The 22055-nt window shown below is 41.0% G+C and overlaps 1 protein-coding gene across 4 annotated transcripts in view; it reads right to left on the minus strand.

The window, feature by feature from the left end:
• Positions 1-22055, minus strand: part of mapk8 (mitogen-activated protein kinase 8) — a 74071-nt gene that overhangs the window by 22109 nt on the left and 29907 nt on the right. For 3 of the 4 annotated variants that reach the window (XM_033012805.1, XM_033012809.1, XM_033012806.1), the window contains exons 2-7: positions 14584-14759; positions 13537-13666; positions 9007-9065; positions 8363-8501; positions 3162-3327; positions 410-481 (exon numbers count right to left, since the gene is read on the minus strand). In XM_033012805.1, the coding sequence (XP_032868696.1) occupies positions 410-481; positions 3162-3327; positions 8363-8501; positions 9007-9065; positions 13537-13666; positions 14584-14705 (688 nt within the window). In that variant the 5' untranslated portion in view covers positions 14706-14759. Of the gene's footprint in view, positions 1-409; positions 482-1375; positions 1448-3161; positions 3328-8362; positions 8502-9006; positions 9066-13536; positions 13667-14583; positions 14760-22055 lie in introns of all 4 variants that reach the window. The other variant, XM_033012808.1, reaches the window with a different exon arrangement.

Raw genomic sequence — 22055 nt, forward strand, 5'->3', positions numbered from 1 at the left:
TAAGATGGCCATTAGGGCTGCTCTGTAATCAATCAATTAATTGATGCTGTAAAAAATATTCCAGAGAATTTCACTCCATTTGCATCAGCCTACATTAAAATTGCTCAAATCAGGCAAGCAAGCTTGAACGTATCGCCATATCCTGCTATTCTTTACAAGTGTGTACTGTGATTTCAATGCTAAACCTGGATTTAAATCTCTTCACTGTATCAACAGAAGTACATGATGAAATAATGACACATGCAAGGAAAATCAGATAATGTTCTAAAATGCACTATAGAACTGCTTTCTTCATGCAACATCCTAACACAGGGAGGAAGAAACAAGTACATGACTTGCAAACACGTGGGAATCTGGATGGCTAATCTGAACCTTTGCACACAATGCTCGAGGTCAAAGGGAAGGATACGATCTGTACCAGGGAACAACACACCACCTCTGATCATTTCTCCCATGATGCACCCAACTGACCAGATATCAACTGAAAACAAAATGCAATGACATGAAATTAGCATGCAGAAACTGGATTCAAAATAAATTTAAAATAAGATCAAACAGACAAACGAGGACAAGTTGCAATCTGACTGAAATACTGAGGAATGCTGCAGAAAGAGGCTGTTTGTGTCTGGCTCCTGGACATCAATTGTCAATGTGTTGGAAGGAACTGCAGATGCTGCTTTAAACCGAAGATAGACACCAAAAGCTGGAGTAAGTCTGAAGAATGGTCTCGACCCGAAACATCACATCTTCCTTTTCTCCAGAGATGCTGAGTTACTCCAGCTTTTTGTGTCTATCACCAATTGTGAATTGCAGGATTAAATCAAGATTGACACGTTTTATTCAAAGCTCTGTTTTTGTTTCCCAACCAATTTTCTACTTCTAAGGAGATATTTCAGAATTTTTGTTTAAATAACTTTGTTATAAAACAGTAATTTGTGATGATTCCCTCAAGTGAAATCTCAAAACTAATCAACACCAGAAGTTAATGCAAGTTCGCCCCAAAACAGCCGACTGCAGCATTCATGATTAGATTTGATGAAAATGCACGGGTCAGACACAGACATACAAGCATCGCAGGGCCACAGGTATATGGTCACAACAGATTTAGCATAGATGGTCAGTACATACAAACTCAAAAACAAAATAACCAGCAGAGACTGTATGTCCCACAGCCAGGTGCAGCCTCCCTAAGAGAAATTTGCAAGGAACAGCTACAAGTCCTACCTGGTTAATTTAAAATCACGACAGGGAAACAATCAATTTTAAAAACTTGTTTTGATAAAAAAAAGATTGCATCAATTGTTAAGGGCTTTGATTTGAAATGGCAAAACGTAAGTTGCCTTAACAGAACCACTGCAAGCAGCATTAAGGATACAGTCCCTTCCTGGAAAGAGGATTTTGTGACGAACCATTTCTCCCATAATACACCCAACAGACCATAAATCCACTACAAGTTTCCGTCGTAAAAAAAGGATAAGTTATTTTGTTGAAGCCGATTCGACCAAAATCACTACTTATAATAGAAGCACGTCTTACACATGTATTGTTTGTAAGACACAAAGAAACAGTACGTTGCTGGAAAATCATCCACATTAATGAAGCTCTCAACCCTTCCCCGCCCACCTCAACAAATGCAGTAACGGCGTTGTGATGGGGGCACATTTACAATACAGTAGCACATAGAGATGGATTAATTCAAAAGAAAGCACATCAATGCTCAGGACATCAAATTCAACATTATCATAAATAAAAAATAATTGTATACACTGCATCACTCAATCCACATAAAAAGCTTTCCTTTACCTTTCAACTTCATAATGAATTAAGAATCTCAAGTATTTACTGAAAATAACACTCATAAAATAGGTTGCAGCACCGAAAAATATCTCATCAACAACTGATACCGCCAGACGTATTAGTTAACCTCGAGTTTGTATTATTACATATTTCTCAAATTCTCCATAAATTAAGTACAAAATAATTTATATATCGGAATATGATTAATACCACTATTTTCTCACAGTGACTATTGCTAATTTCCATCACTTCCTTGCCACTCGTGTGAATCTATTTACCCGCTTTGCTCATCTTTCGGAGTAAATACTTCCAATATTTCAACCCAAATTGCTCCATTTTTCGATCTAAAATCAATCCGAATCCAGAATTAAAGCCCGAGTATTTTTTAACTCTTGTCTTGTCACTAGATTTCCAGAGTTACTAACAGGAGTTACTACCATGGGATCCATGTAAAACAACAGAATTTTAGGTTTTTGTTGGTTAAAAAAAAGGGACTTTGCAAGCTCTGGTTTTTAAGCATTTTCCAGTTTACTCTGATCTATGCTGAATTAAATTAGACTAGTTTTATAAATGCTGATACATTACCTTTAAACAACTCCAAAATTGCTATATTTCCTAATTACAGGTCCACCACTGAATTTCCGACAACTGATGGTTGGCGCCTTCTTTGGCGCCTTCTTTAATTGGGACAAAATCATGAGAACCTTCTTGAAATCCCACCCAGACGTCCCCCTCGAAAATGTGACACATTGGCCGGGAAAGGCGGCAGATCTCAACCTCAACGGGACTTCCCTGTTGATCAGCTGGTCGAATTTGCTGCCTGCGGCTGGGACTCTGGAACTCCAGTCCGGCAGATCCCAGAGACTACTTCCACAGCCGACTTTGCGGGCCAGTATTTCAGCCCATCAAGGTCATGACCTGTATACGCCCGGCAAAACGGAAAATGTGGCAAGGCTCGGGATCCAAAGGTGTTTGGAAAATCGGTGGTGGACCTGTACTAACAAATTTACTGCAAGAGTTATATTTCTTTAATGTTAATCAAAAAAACAGCATAAAAAAATAGAAAGTACAACTCTTGCAGAAGTACATTAGTAAGTACGATCTTGCAACGTTGTATACAATGCAGCATAATTCACTTATTCTACATTGCAGAGTTTAACAATTAATCTTTAACCAGATAAATATATCCATTGTTAACTGTAATTCGATCGTCAATCCAAATGAGTAAAAATGGGTAAAATATGTACAGATATTTAACTGTGAAATATCCAGATTGACTCAATAAGACCAAAACATTGCTAATACGATGATCCAAAGAAATAAGTAACCTTTGCACATATGCACATACTTGAGAGAACACTAACCATTTTCTTTATATCCCATTCCTAGTATGACCTCTGGAGCACGGTAGTATCGTGTAACTACATAAGGCGTCATCAGGAAACTAGTTCCTGCTGTTCTTGCCAGTCCAAAATCTAAGATCTTCAGTGTGCAGTCTGCTTTCACTACTATGTTACTTGGCTTCAGGTCCTAAAAGGCAGAAACAACATTATATATATTTTTTTGGTAGCAAAGTCAGAAATAGTATCCATTTCTCATTGTGAAGTACAGTCAGCACAAGATGGAAAAAATAAAAACAGTGCAGGACACGAAGTGCCAGAGTAACCCAGCAGGTCAAGCAGTATCTCTAGAGAACATGGATAGATTCACAAACTGCTGGAGTAACTCAGCAGGTCAGGCAGCATCTCTAGAGAACATGGATAGATTCACAAACTGCTGGAGTAACTCAGCAGGTCAAGCAGCATCTCTAGAGAACATGGATAGCTGAACAGAACCAGGAATAGAAGATGATCACAATGTAGATGAGTAATATGATTGGGATATGTGGCTTAAAAACCTATAAAGATGCACCTCTTAGGCCAGAGCAAGTATGCCTTGCAGTTTAGTTTAGTTTAGCGATACAGCGCAGAAACAGGCCATTCGGCCCACCAAGTCCCATCTTGCATAGTAGGGATAATTTACAGAAGCCAATTAACCTGCATGTCCTTGAGATGTGGGAGTAAGCTAGAACACCAGGTGAAAATCCATCCTGTCACAGGGAGAACGTGCAACATCTGTACAGACAGCCCCCGTAGTCAGGATAGAACCCAGGTCTCTGGTGCTGCAAGGTAGCAGCTCTACCGCTGCGCTATTGTGATGCTGGTAAACCATACTTACAAAGGTAGCTGCATATCAGCCCCACAGGAGCACAGAAAGTGGGTGTAAATACACATTTGAAGATATCAAGCCACCATCCTATCACATTTCATAATTTGGACTATGGGTCGTGATGCAACATGAGAAATGTCAAGCCAGAAAGTTCCCATTTGCTTCACTGATCATGCAGTATGTCACTGACAATCAAAAACACAAGCTAAACGAGGAAGACGCATAGATGAATCACCAATCTATTCGATTTTAAGGGTGGTTCTTAATAGTTGCACCCATTTATAGAGTTCCTCCTCATCAATTAACTTTTCTTTCATATAACACTTACCCAGACTGTGTTCTTCATGTATTTCTGCTGCTTTGCAATAATTCGTTCACAGAAATACAATTCCTGAACAATCAATTGCCTTTAACACTCAGCCCAAGCAGATAACATTTTATCAAAGTTGTTCAAACAGCAGAATTTAATTCAGAAAGCACAGATAATTGATTTATTATATCAGTGGGAAGGCTTTGAGTACCAAGCTACATTATATTGTGTCGTACACAAGAAATAGAAAAATGGACAGCACAGTAACACAGCTGGTAGAACCCAGATCCTGACCTCCGGCGCTATCTGTGTGGAGTTTGCAGGCCCAAGTGGGCTTCCTGCAGGTGCTCTGATTTCCTCCCTAACCCCAAAGACGTGCGGGCTTGTCGATTAATTGTTCTCTGTAAATTACCCCAATTGCGTAGGAGAGGATGTGAAAGTGGGATAAAATAGAACTAGTGTTAAGGGATAATAATAATAATAATAATAATGGATGGGATTTATATAGCGCTCAATAATAGCGCTTATATTATTTATATAATACTCAAGGCGCTTTACATCGCATTATTCATTCACTCCTCAGTCACACTCGGTGGTGGTAAGCTACTTCTGTAGCCACAGCTGCCCTGGGGCAGACTGACGGAAGCGTGGCTGCCAATCTGCGCCTACGGCCCCTCCGACCACCACCAATCACTCACACACATTCACACACAGGCAAAGGTGGGTGAAGTGCCTTGCCCAAGGACACAACGACAGTATGCACTCCAAGCGGGATTCGAACCGGCTACCTTCAGGTTGCCAGCCGAACACTTAGCCCATTGTGCCATCTGTCGACCCTAATCGATGATCGATGTGGACTTGGTGGGACAAAGGGCCTGCTTCCATGCGCTATCCTTCAATCAATCCATCTCATTCAGGTTTGGAAGAGCTAAAATAGTTGCAAAAACCGACAAATGCAGTACGTTTTATTTTATCTTTCATTCTGCAATAATGAAATGGGCAAGTTACCTTTAGGCGGCTGAACAGAAGAACAAGGCAGCATGATGAGAAGTAATTATTTGAAGGTTGAACAGAATATAAACACAAACAGAGACCAATTGAGTCAAACATCTGCTCCACTTTGTGACTACCTTAGGTCACAGAGAGTACAAAGGAATGCAAGTTCAGTCTGTGATGTTAGCACTAATATCTGCAATGTGCTATCAGCTACAGACCTCACTGGTGAATAATGCCTGCATTATCAGGGTATCTGAAGATAATGACGGTCTTTGGAACTATTCTTCAACCGTGGAATTGCCCTTTAGAAGGAACAGAATTTGCAAGAAAATAGGGCAAGAGTAAAACAAGTCACAGGTTGATCAACCTTTTCGTTGAAGTCCATCCTGATGAAAATGTTTGACATTTAATGGAATAAGTGATGCAGCATGGAAATAGGCCCTTGGCGCACAAACTCCATGCCAGTCATCGATCATCTGTTCACATTAGTTCTATGTTTTTGGACGACAGATGGCACAATGGGCTAAGTGTTCGGCTGGCAACCGGAAGGTAGCCGGTTCGAATCCCGCTTGGAGTGCATACTGTCGTTGTGTCCTTGGGCAAGACACTTCACCCACCTTTGCCTGTGTGTGAATGTGTGTGAGTGATTGGTGGTGGTCGGAGGGGCCGTAGGCGCAGATTGGCAGCCACGCTTCCGTCAGTCTGCCCAGGGCAGCTGTGGCTACAGAAGTAGCTTACCACCACCGAGTGTGATTGAGGAGTGAATGAATAATGCGATGTAAAGCGCCTTGAGTATTAGAAAGGCGCTATATAAATCCCATCCATTATTATTATTATTATGTTATCCCACTTTCATATCCATTCCCGACACACTAGGAGAAATAGTTCAAGTTCAAGTTCAAGCTTATTGTCATGTGTCCCTGATATGACAATGAAATTCTTGCTTTGCTTCAGCACACAGAACATAATAGGCATTGACTACAAAACACATGAATAAATAAACTGATAAAGTGCAAAATAACAGATAATGGGTTAATGGGAAAATGGAAAATAACAAATAGAGGACAATTCACCTACAAACCTGCACGTCTTTGGGATGTGGGAGGAAACCAGAGCACCCAGAGGAAGCCTACATGGTAACAGTGGAATGTACAAACTCCACACACACACACACACCCACAGCACCCGAGATCAGGATCGAACCCGGGTTTCTGGTGCTGTGACGCAACTGGTCTACCAGCTGCGCCACTGTGCCGCCTCTCAAGTTCCTCCAACAGTTTGTTTTGCTTCAATTCTTTTTGAAGAGCCCAACAAATTCAACCAGTGGATATCTGTGAACCTCAACCAAATAATCCTTGCTCGCTGAGAATGTGAATGAATGTTGGTGGACTGATTATGGACATGATGGGTCAAATGGCCTTATTCTGTTCCTAGAACTTATGAACTCCCAAATACTGACTGTACATTCTCACTTCAAAAAAGTTGACGAGAAATCTTTCTATGAGAAAATCTATGAACCATTTGCTCCTTTAAGACAACATTAGTACAACATCCTCCCCCCCCCCTCCACCCGTACCACAGACTGAGAGCCAACTTGAGCCATTTTATTTAGAAACAAAGAAAATTCCAGATTTTAAAAAAACATAGTGTTGTTACAATGAAATCAATCTCTCTGTGAATTTAAAAGTTAAATCAGAGCTGCATTGACTCCATGACATTTGAAAATAATAAATTCTAGTTTTTGGGCCTTATTCCAGAAACATAAATTCTATACAGGGTTATGTTTAAAATCCGCGTTTAGAAAGACTACGTCAATACAAATGATTTCTTGTCAACATTCCCTGTAAACCATTCTGCCCATTACAATCAACTAAAACATCAAACCACAACTCTTGCACGGAGGAAATAAATATAAACTCACTGCAGTTTTGCATCTTAACATGTGTAGGAAGGAACAGCAGATAAGACACAAAATGCAAGAGTAACTCAGAGGGTCAGGCAGCATCTCTGGAAAAAAGGAATAGGTGATGTTTCGGGTTGGAACACTTCTTCAGACTGTTTCTTCACTTCAAAAAAGATTGACGAGAAATCTATTTATGAGAAAATCTGTGAAGTAATTGCTCCTTTAAGACAACAGATGACAATCTGAAGAAGGGTTCCGACCCGAAACGTCACCTATTCCTTTTCTCCAGAGATGCTGCCAGATCCACTGAGTTACTCCGGCATTTTGTGTCTTTCATTTCAACATTCCTGAAACAGGGACAGATTATGACCTTGCACTCAGGACGATTACAATTAGCACATTGATTCAATATAGAATATGTCTGAAGATTAACCATAAACTACTTGAAACATTTTCAGAAGCAAACACACAGCAAAGCAGAACATAGAGGTTAATCCTGAAGAGATGAGAGCACAATAGAAAATGGCCACCTTAGTCAAATACTTTCTTTCCCTCTCTTCAGCTATACATTTTAGTGTTAATTTTCTTTCCTCAGAGTATGAGTAGCAGCAAAAGATTTCACTTAGATTTTTCTCTAATATTACTGAGAACTAGGAATTAACTAGAGCAGAGGAGGATTTCTAAATGTCACGTGATCCTTCTGTAGGAAGGGATCTCACCCTCCCAGACCTTGCAGTCAGAAAATAAAAACCAGGAACAAAACTACAGCCTGGCGTACTGGGCGTTACTACAAAGTACCAGTCAACATGTTACCACTGCCAAGATTACATGAGCAATGATCGATTGATTGCGTGATACTCTACTGTCACCTGTGCTTGGTACAGTCAGATTCTTAGTTTGCATACAGTATTAGAATGTAAGATTTGCCACATAAAGGGCACTGACAAAAGGTAACACTAAATATCTGAAGACATGTTCTGACCTGAAACATCACCTGTCCATCCCCTTCACAGATGCTGCCTGACCTGCTGAGATCTTCCAGCACTTTGTATTTTGCTTAAGATTCCAGCATCCTTGCAATTCTCAATGCTAGATTTGGAATTGCCACACTATAAATTACAGAAGATTCAGCAATAAACGCTACTGACCCGGTGTATAATGCCAGCTGAATGGAGGTGCTTGATGCCACACAGCATCTGATAGAGTAGGTAAGACATTCGCTCGTGGTCCAGCTCCATCTGGATCACCTGGCAGAGATTGGCATCCATAAGCTCCATCACTATGTAACTGCCAGCAAAGAGGACATTCACAGAGAAAGAAAAACATTCATAGATCATCAATGGACAAAGAATGCATCGAAAATTTGTATTCATTTATTGACTAGCACTGCAGTAGACTTTATAGAGATACAGTGCGGAAACAGGCCCTTCGGCCCACCGAGTCCGCACTGACCAGTGATCCCCTATACACTAACACTACCCGGCACATACTAGGGATGATTTACAATATTACCAAAGCCAATTAACCTACAAACCTGTACATCTTGTGGGAGGAGAAACCCCACATGGTCACAGGGAGAACGTACAAACTCCGTACAGACAGCACCCGTAGTCAGAATCGAACTCGGGTCTCTGGCGCTGTGCGGCAGCAACTCTACCGTTGCGCCACCGTGCCGCCAAAATTGGACTAATCTACCAGAATGAGCAGACACACGATGGCAAGGTGTGAAAATATCTGACTTTAATATTAAATTACGTTTTCCTTCTATACACAATCATGATAACAGACTTACACATCTTGAAATTCTTCAAGGGATTTTTGTGGTGTAAATACATTCAGCAGGCCAATTATCTGGAATAAATTGAACATCCCATTATTAATTTAACAAGTGTTCGATTCATGCAAATTATAAGTGTACTCCCGTCTATAGACTGTAATAAGAAGTTAATAAATTTCATTGCCGAAGACATTCAAACTTAATTATTAATAGTCATTAAGTGAGCTGGCAAGCAGGAAATATCACCCAAAACATTTGCACTCGTCAAATTAGCATTTTAATTAGTTCGAAATTTCAATTCTAATCATGAAACAGAGGAAAAGGCTTTATTGAAAAAAGACCGGTTATTTATTGTCAGATAAAATAGAGAACCCAAGGTCTCAGCAAGATGCTTGCAGCATCTTATCAATTATTTTGTGCCATCACAAAAAAGAAATTCCCAGTAAAAAAGAATGCACACCCTTATTCATAGCCGCATCCTTTAATTACTGATCCTACATAAAGGTGTGAATTCCTGTCTATTGCCACAAAATGTTCACGGAATGAACATTACAATGCTGTGAATCCATGGGTTCCAAAGATTTGAAGCCGCATTTTGTGATGCTGTCGAAAGACCAGCAGATGTCAATTTATTTTCTATGCAGATAAAAACCAAATATAATTCTGGTATGTTGTGCTGGAGTAGCCTCGTAAGTTAAAAACAATTTCATTTTTTCAAAATTGTGACTAGGTTCTTGTGGGAGAAAAGATAACAATAACAAAACATTTGGTATCACAGATAGATTCTGCGTCGTACTTTACTCCGCTAGGAGGTTTTTCGGCCTCCACCATCCAGAATTGGGGAATAGAGAAAAGGATTAGCAGAGTGTGTTGTCCCCCCCACCCCCCACATAACCTACAACTACTGGTGGAAAGCACAACGGGACAAATATCCAGCATGAACCAAATCTGACAATGACTTCCCCACCGCCGAACATTCAGTTATCATGGTCATAGCTGGTATTGAGACTAGCATCTTAAAAGAAAAAAAGAAAAATACAGGTTTTGAAACAGTCATAAAGTCATATAGCATGTAAACAGGCCCTTTCGGCTCCAGTTGCCAAGGTGACCAAGATGCCCCATCTACACTAGTCCAACCTGCCCGTGTTCAGCTTTATCCCTCTAAACCTTTCCTTCCCATGTACCTGTCCAAATATCTTTTAAATGTTATTATAGTGCCTGCCTCAACTACCTCCTCTGGCAGCTTGTTCCATATACCCACCAACCTCCACATTGCCCCGCTGGTTCCTTTAAAATCTTTCCCGTCTTGCCTTAAACTTATGACTTTTGGTTCTCAATGCCCCATCCTTAGGCAAAACACTGTACCGCTGTGTCACCAATGTGTACATGAGTGGTAAATCTGGGAGTGTGGTGAGTGGAGAAAGTGTAGTTGATGGAAATGCAGGGAGAATAAGGTGGGTTAGGACAAGATTAATGAATGTGTTTAATGGTCAGCACACACACATTGGGCCAAAGGGCCTGTTTCCATGCTGTACTGCTCTGCAACTAAGAAAGGGAATACCCAGCCACGGGAGAGAGCATGGGGCTGAATGCCAAAAGGAAGTTGTGGCAGCTGCAAGAATGGCAAGGGCTTGTTAAATGCAGTTATAAGTCTGCAGAAAGTACAAACAGAAGGACATGGATCAGGACAGAAAAGCAATTTAAATTTTGCAATGAGACAAGACGAATTTCAAAAATACTCAGTATTTTTATAGAAAAAAAGTTAATATTACAAGTTGTTGACCTTTTACAATAAAAGGGCCATTTTTGGAGCAAACAAGAAAATAGCTGGTTATCTGAAGCTCACTGTCGGATGCTATGTGCCAAGCTTGATGAGGAGCTGAGGTTTCTCGAGCTTCCATTGGGCTTAGCTGGAACAGTGCACAAGACCAGACCAGGGGTCAGAGAGATTGGGACGGGAAACAGAGGTGACAGGATCTTTGGAAATGGTGACTTCATGCACTCCATGTATGCAGTGGTCAGGCACTTTTAGTAACAGCAATGCACATCACCATCAACATCATTTTTGCACATCAAAACAGTAAACCAATTTTCCAAAAAATAATATCTGTAATACCTCTCTCCCCTGTCAGTTACCTGGATTACACCTCCTCCAACTCTGCATCTTGCAAAGACACTATCCTGTGCTCTCAATTTCTCTGTCTCTGCTCCCAATGTTGAGGCTTTCCATTCTTGGACATCTGAGATGTCCTCTTTCTTTAGCTAATGTGGTTTCCCCTCTGCTGTCATAGGTGGATCCGTCGGTTCTGTTCTTGCACCCCTTTCCCCCAGATTGAACAAGGTTAGAGTTCCCCCATCCTCACCTTTCACCCCACCAGCTTCCGCATTCACAACATCATTTTCCGACTTCTCTGCCACTTCCAACGTGATTCCACCATCAGACACATCGTTCCATCCCACCCCTTTTCGTCTTCTGCAAAGATCGCTCCTTCTGAAAATACTTGGTTCGCTCATCCCTTCCCACTTTGTCGTTGCATCCTTGGCCTATGCCAATCATCTGCCTACCAACCTCCCCCCACCTGCATCCACCCATATCTGGACCTTCCCCCATTTCAGCTCTCTTAACCCTCCTCCTCACCCCACAAACAATGTCCTGACCCAAAACAGCACATATCCATGTTTTCTAGGTGCTGCCTGACCCACTGAGTTACTCCAGCACTTTGTCTTTTTTTGTGATCTGCAGTTCCTTGATTCTCTCTTAAAATGATTTGTTTGCATGCACATCTCTCATTTGCATATGTTTTATCTCTCATGCGAGCATTCTTTTTATTTATAACATTGAAGACATTCATACATTGCAAATATCTCCTACAAAGACTATTCGAGACACGTTGAACACACCAGGGTAGGGGAACTACCCTCAACCCATGTGTTAAATGCGCAGAATGGAAGCTAATTCCAAAATGTAACCCCACATACCTTAATGCTGCAAAGCAGCCAAGGTCATATTTCCATCTCTTACATTTGAGTCCTATCATTAATCATAAAACAACATGGGTCTGGATTTTGCTCCAGCTGTCACAAACACACCAGGGACTGGACTCTAGGTCTAGCCAAACCCTGGCCAATTTCATGGGTTTTTGAAAAATCAATTATACTTGTCAGCTTCCCAGTAATGTACCTGCTCTGCTGAGGAAGCGTGTCAGTTGGCGAGTTTGAAAATTTGAAAGCAGATTAAAGCGATGTTGAAAATACAAGCTTTGCACCTGATTGTTATAAAAATATTGCAAGTGGTTTATTAACATCCTTTGGGGAGGGAAATCGCCTTTACCCTCATTGACCAGTCCCAAAGATCAGTGGCTGAAAGCCATCAAATGTGACTCTCCAGGAGGAGAAGTTCGCCATTCGATGTGCAACAAATATCAGCCCTGCCACTGAATGCAAAGAGGATCAACAATTTATGGGGACAGAAGCGTTCTAAATAACAACACAACATTTTTGAGAAATCCTCTCTGAAACTATTGGAATTAGCGCAATGACAATTTAAAAGCCCTGTCCCACTGTACGAGTTCATTCAAGAGCTCTCCCGAGTTAAAAAAAAAATCAAACTTGTGAAAGCACGTAGAATGTACGTAGCGGGTGCGTCGGAGTTCGGGGACGTCTCTTAGCGGCTCGTAACGCTAATGGCAGGTACTCAGGAAACGCGGTATGCTCGGGAAGACTCGTGAAGATTTTTCAACATGTTCAAAAATGTGCACGAGAGCCCCGAGTACCTACGAGCGGCCAATACCGTAAATTTCCGAGTTCGAATCAGGGCAAACTCGGGAGAACTCTTGAATGAACTTGTACAGTAGGACAGGGCTTTAAGTGGTACAGCATGCAAACTAAACTTGAAGCGGCTGAATGGGTACAAAGCAAGGCAAGACATGACAATAGAATTAGATGGTTTAGAACAGAAATCTCAAGCCGAGGGAAAAAGATCTCAAGTTGGGGATGAGATATTCTGCATTGTCCCTACTATAAATTAATAAAACATCTAATCTATGGAAAAAAGGCACTGCACCTGTAATATCCAATTTTATTTAATCATCAATATAAATATGATCTGGAGAAGATGGAATCATCAAAGGAGACTACAACTATTTGCTTACTGCCTAAAGTGCAGAGATTATATACAAGGTAATGGAAACATTGTTACGAAGATCAGGTTTCAAATCCACTCTGATGTTAAGAGCCTCTTACAAGAAAACAATTCAGAACGAGGATAACATTGGTGATCATTTAATTCAAAACACGGAAAGCATTAGTGGGAAGGAATTCAAGGCATTACTGAATTAGCATTAACTGGCCTTGAACATTGCGAATTAAGATTTTTCTCCATAAAATCATCTTTCATTAAAATGATCAAAGGACTGCTTAAACAACATTCAAGAAATGAGAAAAATAATTAAACCATATTCAAGTTAGTTCTCAGCATCCAATGGCTTTTTTTTTTAATTGGTGAATTAACTTTGCACGATAAAGTAATATATTAGAGCTTCTTACATTTTTATGGTTGACACATTTCATTAGAACTAATTCTCTGTAAGCCCTTTTTGCATGGGTCTGGTTTTGAAATGGCCGGCTGAGCTTCTTGATCGCCACATTCCTGTCGAGAATTGCATCGTAGGCTGCACTATAACATGAAAATAAAACATCCGAGAAAAACTTCGTAAGCAATGACAAAGCAAACATATTAAATTCAATTCATTAGTTCTTAATCAATTAATGTGCTTACAGTGGACATGAAAAGCAACGTGTTATTTAATCAAACATGAATAGCACATTGAAAACTAAATGATTCGAATATCTGAAATGGTGGGACAATGGTGGGACACCCTCTCTCCTTTCCCTATTTAACACTCTTCAGTCTCCTTTTCACCTCGTCTTTGTCACTTTCCTCGCCCATTTGTCAATCAAACCCACCTCACCTGTATTCACCTATCACGCTCCAGGCTTGGCCAGTCCTGCAATTCTTTTCCAGCTTTCTCTCCCTATCCAACCCCCACCCCCCCTCCCCACCCCTCCCCACCACAACATCAGTCTGAAGAAAGATAACAACCCGAAACGTCGTCCATCCATTCCCTCCACGGATGTTGCCTGACCCACTCGAACACTTTGTGGTTTTGCAAAAGCAAGTGCTGCTCTCTTGTGCAATGTTAGATTCAACCTGCATGCCCATAGAACCGTTGGACAGAAAGATTGGTATTGATGCTGCTACATCCTATACCAGCCATATCTCTTCTAACCTGTAAGTTCCAGGTTATTAATTTGTTGTCTGATATATGCATTACAGTAAAATACTGATCCTTTATTAAGGTAGGCAAAAATGCTGGAGAAACTTAGCGGGTGAGGCAGCATCTATGGAGCAAAAGAATAGGCGTCGTTTCCGGTCGAGACCCTTCTTCAGACTCAATAGGCGACGTTTCGAGTCGAGACCCTCCTTCATTAATCCTTTATTAATGTGATCTTTCCTTACTATATGAAAGGGGAATCACCACCTTTCCATTTGTATGTTTTAAATAAATGCGGATGTCAAAGCAGTAAACTCACCACACAATGCCCTGTGCGCCAGAACCAATAGGTTTCAGGTTTTGATAGCGTTTCAGGACAGTGAAGGTCGAGTCCCCAACCTCCACACTGTAGAACAGGTTGTCACGTTTGTTCCTGTTCATGTTGGCTGATTTGGTTCAACAATGTGCATTCAGACGCAAGAGCCTCCCTCCAACCTGCAAGGAATGCAAATATTTTAAAAGTTGAATTGAATTGAATCCTTTATTTGTCATGCAAATATTTTAAAAGTTGAACAAGGAAAGTGATGAAAATAATATAAATTGAGCACATATCATGTTTGCTTCCTAGATGGTTTGGAGCAAGTTATTAGCAACTTGTAAATGGAGCAAGTATTCAAGGATATCAGGCTAAGTTGAAAAAGTGGACTGTACCTATAATGGTTCAGCAGGTTGAAATATTCCTGGAAGGTTTCAGTCTCTATACTTAACCCGCACATTTAACATATCCTACCAAACCCTCAAGACTTGGTGTCAGCATTCTTCTCTGCAACTGGATCCTTGATTTCCTGACCAACAGACTCCAATCAGTGAGGATAGCAGACAAATCATCCTCCATGAGAATCCTCAACACAGGTGCTCTGCAAGGATGTGTTCTCAGCCCCCTACTTTTACTCCTTGTACACTCACGACTGTGCAGTCTTGTACAATTTTCAAATTCGCAGACGACACCACCATTGTGGGCCGGATATCAAATAATGATGTTGGGAGTACAGGTAGGAGATCGAGAACCAGGTGTCCTGGTGTTGAGACAACAACCTTCCTCTTATTGTCAGCAAGACAAAGGAGACAGTGATCGACCTCAGGAAGCGAAGCGATACACATACCCCAGTTTGAATTAATGGTGCCAAAGTAGAGATGGTTAAAAACTTCAAATGTCTAGGAGTCAATATCTCCAACAACTTCTCCTGGACCACCCATATTGAAGCAACAACCAAGAAAGCACACCAACGCCTCTACTTGATTGAGATTGAGAGGGGATCTTATAGAAACTTACAAAATTCTTAAGGGGTTGGACAGGCTAGATGCAGGAAGATTGCTCCCGATGTTGGGGAAGTCCAGGACAAGGGGTCACAGCTTAAGGATAAGGGGGAAATCCTTTAAAACCGAGATGAGAAGAACTTTTTTCACACAGAGAGTGGTGAATCTCTGGAACTCCCTGCCACAGAGGGTAGTCGAGGCCAGTTCATTGGCTATATTTAAGAGGGAGTTAGATGTGGCCCTTGTGGCTAAGGGGATCAGAGGGTATGGAGAGAAGGCAGGTACGGGATACTGAGTTGGATGATCAGCCATGATCATATTGAATGGCGGTGCAGGCTCGAAGGGCCGAATGGCCTACTCCTGCACCTAATTTCTATGTTTCTATGTTTACTTCCTTGGAAGGCTTAGGAAGTTTGGCATGTCCCCTACAACTCTCACCAACTCCAACAGATGCACCATAGAAAGCAGTTTATCAGGATGCATCACAGCTTAGTTTGGGAGCAGCTCCATCCAAGACCTCAAAAAAAAAATCGTAGCAAATTGCGTACACAGCCCAGACCATCACACAAATCAACCTCCCTCCTACTTATACCTCATGCTGCCATTTATACCTCATGCTACCTCGGCAAGGCCAGCAGCCGAATCAAGGACGAGTCGCACCCTGGCCACTCCCTCTTCTCCCCTCTCACATCACCCAAAAGGTATAGAATTGTGAAAACGCACACCTCCAGATTCAGGGACAGTTTCTTCCCAGCTGTTATCAGGCAATGGAATCGTCCTACCACAACTAGAGAGCAGACCTGAACAACTATCTTTTTGGTGACCCTCGGACTATCCTTGATCGAACTTTGCTGGATTTACCTTACACTAATTGTTATACCCTTATCATGTATCTATACATTGTAAATGGCTCGATTGTATTCACGTATTGTCTTGCTGCTGACTGGATAGCACGCAACAAAAGCTTTTCACTGTACCTCGGTACACGTGACAATAAATTAATCTGAATTGAATTATTAGGAATACTGTATAGTATTGTTGCATTTCCATCCTGTGTCGTTAAAAGATAGACAATTTAGCAAAGTGGAGACATGAAAGTCTCACACCAACAAACAATTATCCACAGATATAGCACGGAAACAGGCCCTTCGGCCCACTGAGTCCACGCCAACCAGCGACCATTTCCATAAACTAGCACTATCCTACACACAATTTACAATTTTTACTGAAGCCAATTAATCTACAAACCTGTGCATCTTTGGAGTGTGCAAGGAAATTGGTCCCTGGAGAAAACCCACGCAGTCACAGGGAGACCATAGAAACAGCACCCGTACTCAGGATCGAACCCGGGACTCTGGTGCTGTAAGGCAGCAACTCTACTGCCTCATTGTTATTTTGCTTCACATTTCTATGCCAACATTTTCCCTTATAAATCCCTATCCCCAAAGTCCCAAAGTTTGCCTGAAGAAGGGTCCCTATCCAAAAGATCACCTATCCGTTTTCTCCAGAGGTGCTGCTTGACCCGCTGAGTTAATCTGGCCCTTTGTGTCCTTTTCTGTAAACCAACATCTGCAGTTACTTGTTTAAGAAAGAACTGCAGATGCTGGAAAATCGAAGGTACACAAAAATGCTGGAGAAACTCAGCGGGTGCAGCAGCATTTATGGAGCGAAGGAAATAGGCAACGTTTCGGCCCGAAACGTTGCCTATTTCCTTCGCTCCATAGATGCTGCTGCACCCGCTGAGTTTCTCCAGCATTTTTGTGTATCTGCAGTTACTTGTTTTTACAGTTTGTAGTGATAACCCAACTGTTCCCGACTTGAAAACCCCGCCTTGAAAAATAGGAGGAAAACACCAAAACCAGTATAATTACAATTTGCGCTCTGAAATCCTCTGGATAAAACAGGAAACATAAAATAATACACAATGATGTACACTGGCAGGATGTGTAATCTTAAAATACTCTGACTACAAGCAATCAAGCACTATAAAAGGTCACACTGAAGTAAATATTTGCCAAAAAAAAATCAACTCATGCACAAAATTGCAAACAAATGCTTGCTAGAAGACCGACCTTGGGAATATATTTTATTATCACATCCTGTTTTAATCAATTAAAATGTACTTCAGTATGCTCCCCTTTAACCTCAGACCACACTACTTCATTTATAAGCTCACAAAATAGTTTATCAATAAGCTGAGTTTATCAAGATCCATTTAACTTCCAACTATCTTGGCCTTTAATATGCCCCGCCATGTCTACAAAGGTCAAATTTTGTCATGAGTAAGGCAGGTTCCTGTTATTCTAACATTGAATCTGCCAACAATCAGTTCCTCAGTTTTACTAATGCTGAGATCTAGGTTGTTGTTCTGGCACCATTGGGTCAGTTGATTGGTCTCCCTCCTACACTCTGACGTAGTCGGCAGATTTGAAGATGATGTTGGAACTGTATTCGGCCACACAGTCGCAGGTATAGAGTGGTAGAACAGGGGGTTGAGCACGCAGCCTAGAGGTGCTCCTGCACTGATAGTTATCGTGGCGGGAGTGTTGCTGCTAGTTCATACAGATTATGGTCTGTTGATGAAGAAATCCATTTTCAGAGTGATCCGCAAAGACTCAGTTCTGCGAGTTTGGTTAGTTTGGAGGGGATGAATGAGTGTGTTGAAGGCCAAGCCAAGTTCTAGGAACTAATTGCAGCATTTCTCCTTAAATTTATTTTTATTTTTTTTGATTCTCATTGAGTTTAGTTTTACAATGGCCCCCTCAACGCTGGAATTTAATACTTGCTGTCGTCGTGCCAAGGGCTGTCACTCTCACCTCACCTCTCAAATTTGTAACACAACATCACAAGGCCATTCAGCCCACTGTACTCTGCACATTCTTAAATGCAATTACAGATGAGCAACAAATGTTCGTCATGCCAATGATATTTACTTTTCTTAAATGAATAAAGCCACACACAACTAAAACTGGTTTAATCTTCCACAGTTCCCAGAGAGAATGCATAACAGGGCAATAGATCCCACTTTTTGTGGGGCTTTTGTGATTGATACAAATTAATTATTTATCTATCCTTGGTGAAACAAGAAGATAGTCATACTTCAGAATCTCTTGTCTTATGTCCCTTCATTTATCTTCCTAATATTTAACCTTTGTACGGTTTAGATGTATTCACTATATCTAGGGTGGCACAGTGGCGCAGCAGTAGAGTTGCTGCCTTAAAGTGCCAGAGACCCAGGTTCGATCCTGATCACAGGTGCTGTCTGTACAGAGTTTGTATGCTCTCCCGTGACCTGTGTGGGCTTTCTTCGGCTGCTCCGGTTTCCTCCTACGCTCCAGGTTTGTAGGTTAGTTGGCTTGGTAAAATTGTAAATTGTCCCTGGTGTATGTAAGATAGTGTTAGTGTGCGGAGATTGCTGGTCGTCACAGACTTGGTGGCCTGTTTTGGTGCTGTATCGTAAACTAAACTACATCTCATGTTCCAAGTTTCCACATAACAATCCAGACCTCACAGTTAGTACATGACCTCCATTCGCTTGCTGCATCAATTAATACAGCAGTATAAACAGTGTATGAACCGTATACACTGACCGGTGTGACATGTATGCTCAACACCTAATGAACAATGCAAACGGTGAAGCATTTGTCCCTTACCCATATGATTTCATAAACTAAACCACGCAAGGTCACACTGGATCTGTCTACTGACATACACAGTTAAAGACAGCAGAAGGTCAAGCTCTTTACTCCTGATATATGAACTTTCTATAGAAGTAAAGACCGATAATCATTTAAGAATAGAAAGCCGTGACCTTCAGTCAGTAGATTCACCAAATGGAGGTGCAAAGCTTCATAAATAGACACAAAATGCTGGAGTAACTCAGCGGGTGAGGCAGCATCTCTGGAGAGAAGGAATGGGTGATGTCTCGACCCGAAACATCGCCCATTCCTTCTCTCCAGAGATGAGGCCTCACCCGCTGAGTTACTCCAGCATTTTGTGTCTACCTTCCATTTAAACCATTTACACATTTAAGCAAAGCTTCATTAGCGGCTGCCCGTTTTGACAATCTAACCATTGATGCTTCATGAATAAAATCACATTCATTATCTAGGACCTTTTCTTTTTAAGGTCTAGGCACTCCATTTTCTTTGTGCTTCAGGACCTCTCTTCTTTTACAAGCCGCCCATTTTCAAAAACAAATGCTATCAGAAAAAATGATCCTCTACATATCAGAAAGATATAAGGAAATATTAAATTGTTGCATCGTTAAGTCATAAATTAAGGCATCGTTCCTTCTTACCGCTACATGTAGCACAGTCAATTTATTTAGCTGGAATTAAAAATTGCCATTTCCCACGCAAATAAAATTCCAGGATCATAAGAGAGTTTGACTTAGTACAAATAAACCAGCGGTCGGCCAGGCTTATAATATTGCACGCTTCAACAACAGCCACCTGCAGATTTTCAAATTAACTTCAGAAGGCTGAACGGAGATCAATTGCCACTCGAAGGATTTAAAAGATTTAACTTCAACATTGTTCCACCACCCACTGAGTAATTTTACAGCAAGAAAATGATAACATAACCAAGAGCAAGCTAAAACAATTAAGTGGAATCTTTCAGCTCGAAAGCATCCCAAAATAAATTACAGAATTCACAACTCTCAAACTAAGAGAAGAAAATCAATGGATTGATATTTCAGTCTTTCCTTCAGGCATATTTCCCAGCAAAATAATTTTCCGAATTTTATGATCTCAGATCAATGCAAGGAAACTGTGTGCCAAGATTAATGGCGATGGGTTATATTGCCTTCAATCAAATGTCTGGGTAACAATGGATGTTAAATATGAGATTAAGTTATTTTGCCAATTCTTTTCACAAGATGAAAGCCTTCGGCACATCTGCCTTTCCTGTACAACCTATTATTTCTGATCATGTTTTTCTGCCAACAATGGAAATAAAGGGTGTAAAAATGTCTTTAATTATGTTTTTACAAGCTCTGGTCAATAGATGGAGCAAGGAGATGCGTCCCAGTCTCTCTCAGTTCTGTTGCCATTTTTTATGTTAAAAAAATCAATTGACCATGAGTAACCCAAAAATCAATTTACAAGTCTCGTGTTAGATAGGCAGAAATACCGAGACAGTGATCGAAAAGACAGGTGGGTGATAAACTCTAGAGCAGATCAAACAAAGTGCAAATTAGTGAGCAGAATGAAAAGCAATCTAAACTATATGGTGCACAATTTTAAAGAGGTTTCACAAATTAAGCTACCTGTGGACGCACATACCATGACAAACGGCATTATAAATTGCGACCATTTTGAAAAACATAAATTTGCTTTATTATGATAAAACACCATCGGATCGTAGTTATGTAATTACCAAGTACCGCACAATTTGCACAGATATGACGGCACGGTGGGGTAGCGGTGGCAGAGACCCGGGTTCGATCCAGGCTTGTTTGTTTGTACATTGTCCCCGTGACCTGCATGGGCTTTCTCAGAGATCTTCGGTCTCCTTCCACAATCCAAGGATGTACAGGTTTGTAGGTTAATTGGCTTGGTATAAATGTAAAATTGTCCCCAGTGCGTGTAGGATAGTGTTAATGTGCAGGGATCGCTGGTGGGTGTGGACTTGGTGGGCCGAAGGGCCTGTTTCCGCGCTGTATCTCTAAACTAAAACTAAACTGAACAGTTGAAGTTAAAGGTGCACTGAACCAGCCACGTGAATGAGTTAACGGCTGAAATATGGAGTGCACAACCAGGTTTGTCTTTAAGATGTACAGTCACTGCATCTGAAGATGATGAATTGGAAGCTCGTAGCCTTCAACAAACAGACAAGAATGCACTGACAGTGCTAATCAATATCATTCACCATAAAACTCCTGAACCATCAAAAGCTGTACGAAATGGAAAGGAGTTAAAAAGTCGCATCTATTGGTCATGGTACAGTGTAGCAATTCACTTGGCAAGCAACCTTCATCAAAAACAGGTCGGCTTTACATTCTACAAGGTTTTCAACCTCTCGTTTAAAGATAGAAAACATTTCAATCTGCTTCATGGGAAGTAGTGGTTACCAACTAGAAAGTGAAAATTGGGACAAACTGCATACTAAATAAGCTGAGGTGGATGCAAAAAAAATAAAATAGTGACTCGGATTTGATGGCCCCCAGCAACGAAACTGCACTCAATATTTACAATACAACTTCCCCAGATTTTTGTAAGCTTTTGAATAGAGATTTGATGCTCGAGTGCAATGCTTTTTGATCCATGCATGAACAGATACTTAAGCTACAAGACTCTTCAAGCAATTAATTTGAAAAATGTCTGATGAACCACATATCGTCTACCCTGGTAATCAGGGAACTCTTAAGACCCCGTGCACTTTCCATAACTTGGGGTCGCCTGTACGAGTGAACACAGGTTCAAGTCTAAGGAAGAATTGTTTCTTAGTTTTAGTTAGAGATGCAGCGCA

This window comes from Amblyraja radiata, chromosome 37 (assembly GCF_010909765.2).
Source record: "Amblyraja radiata isolate CabotCenter1 chromosome 37, sAmbRad1.1.pri, whole genome shotgun sequence".
In the NCBI taxonomy this organism is placed as follows: Eukaryota; Metazoa; Chordata; class Chondrichthyes; order Rajiformes; family Rajidae; genus Amblyraja; species Amblyraja radiata.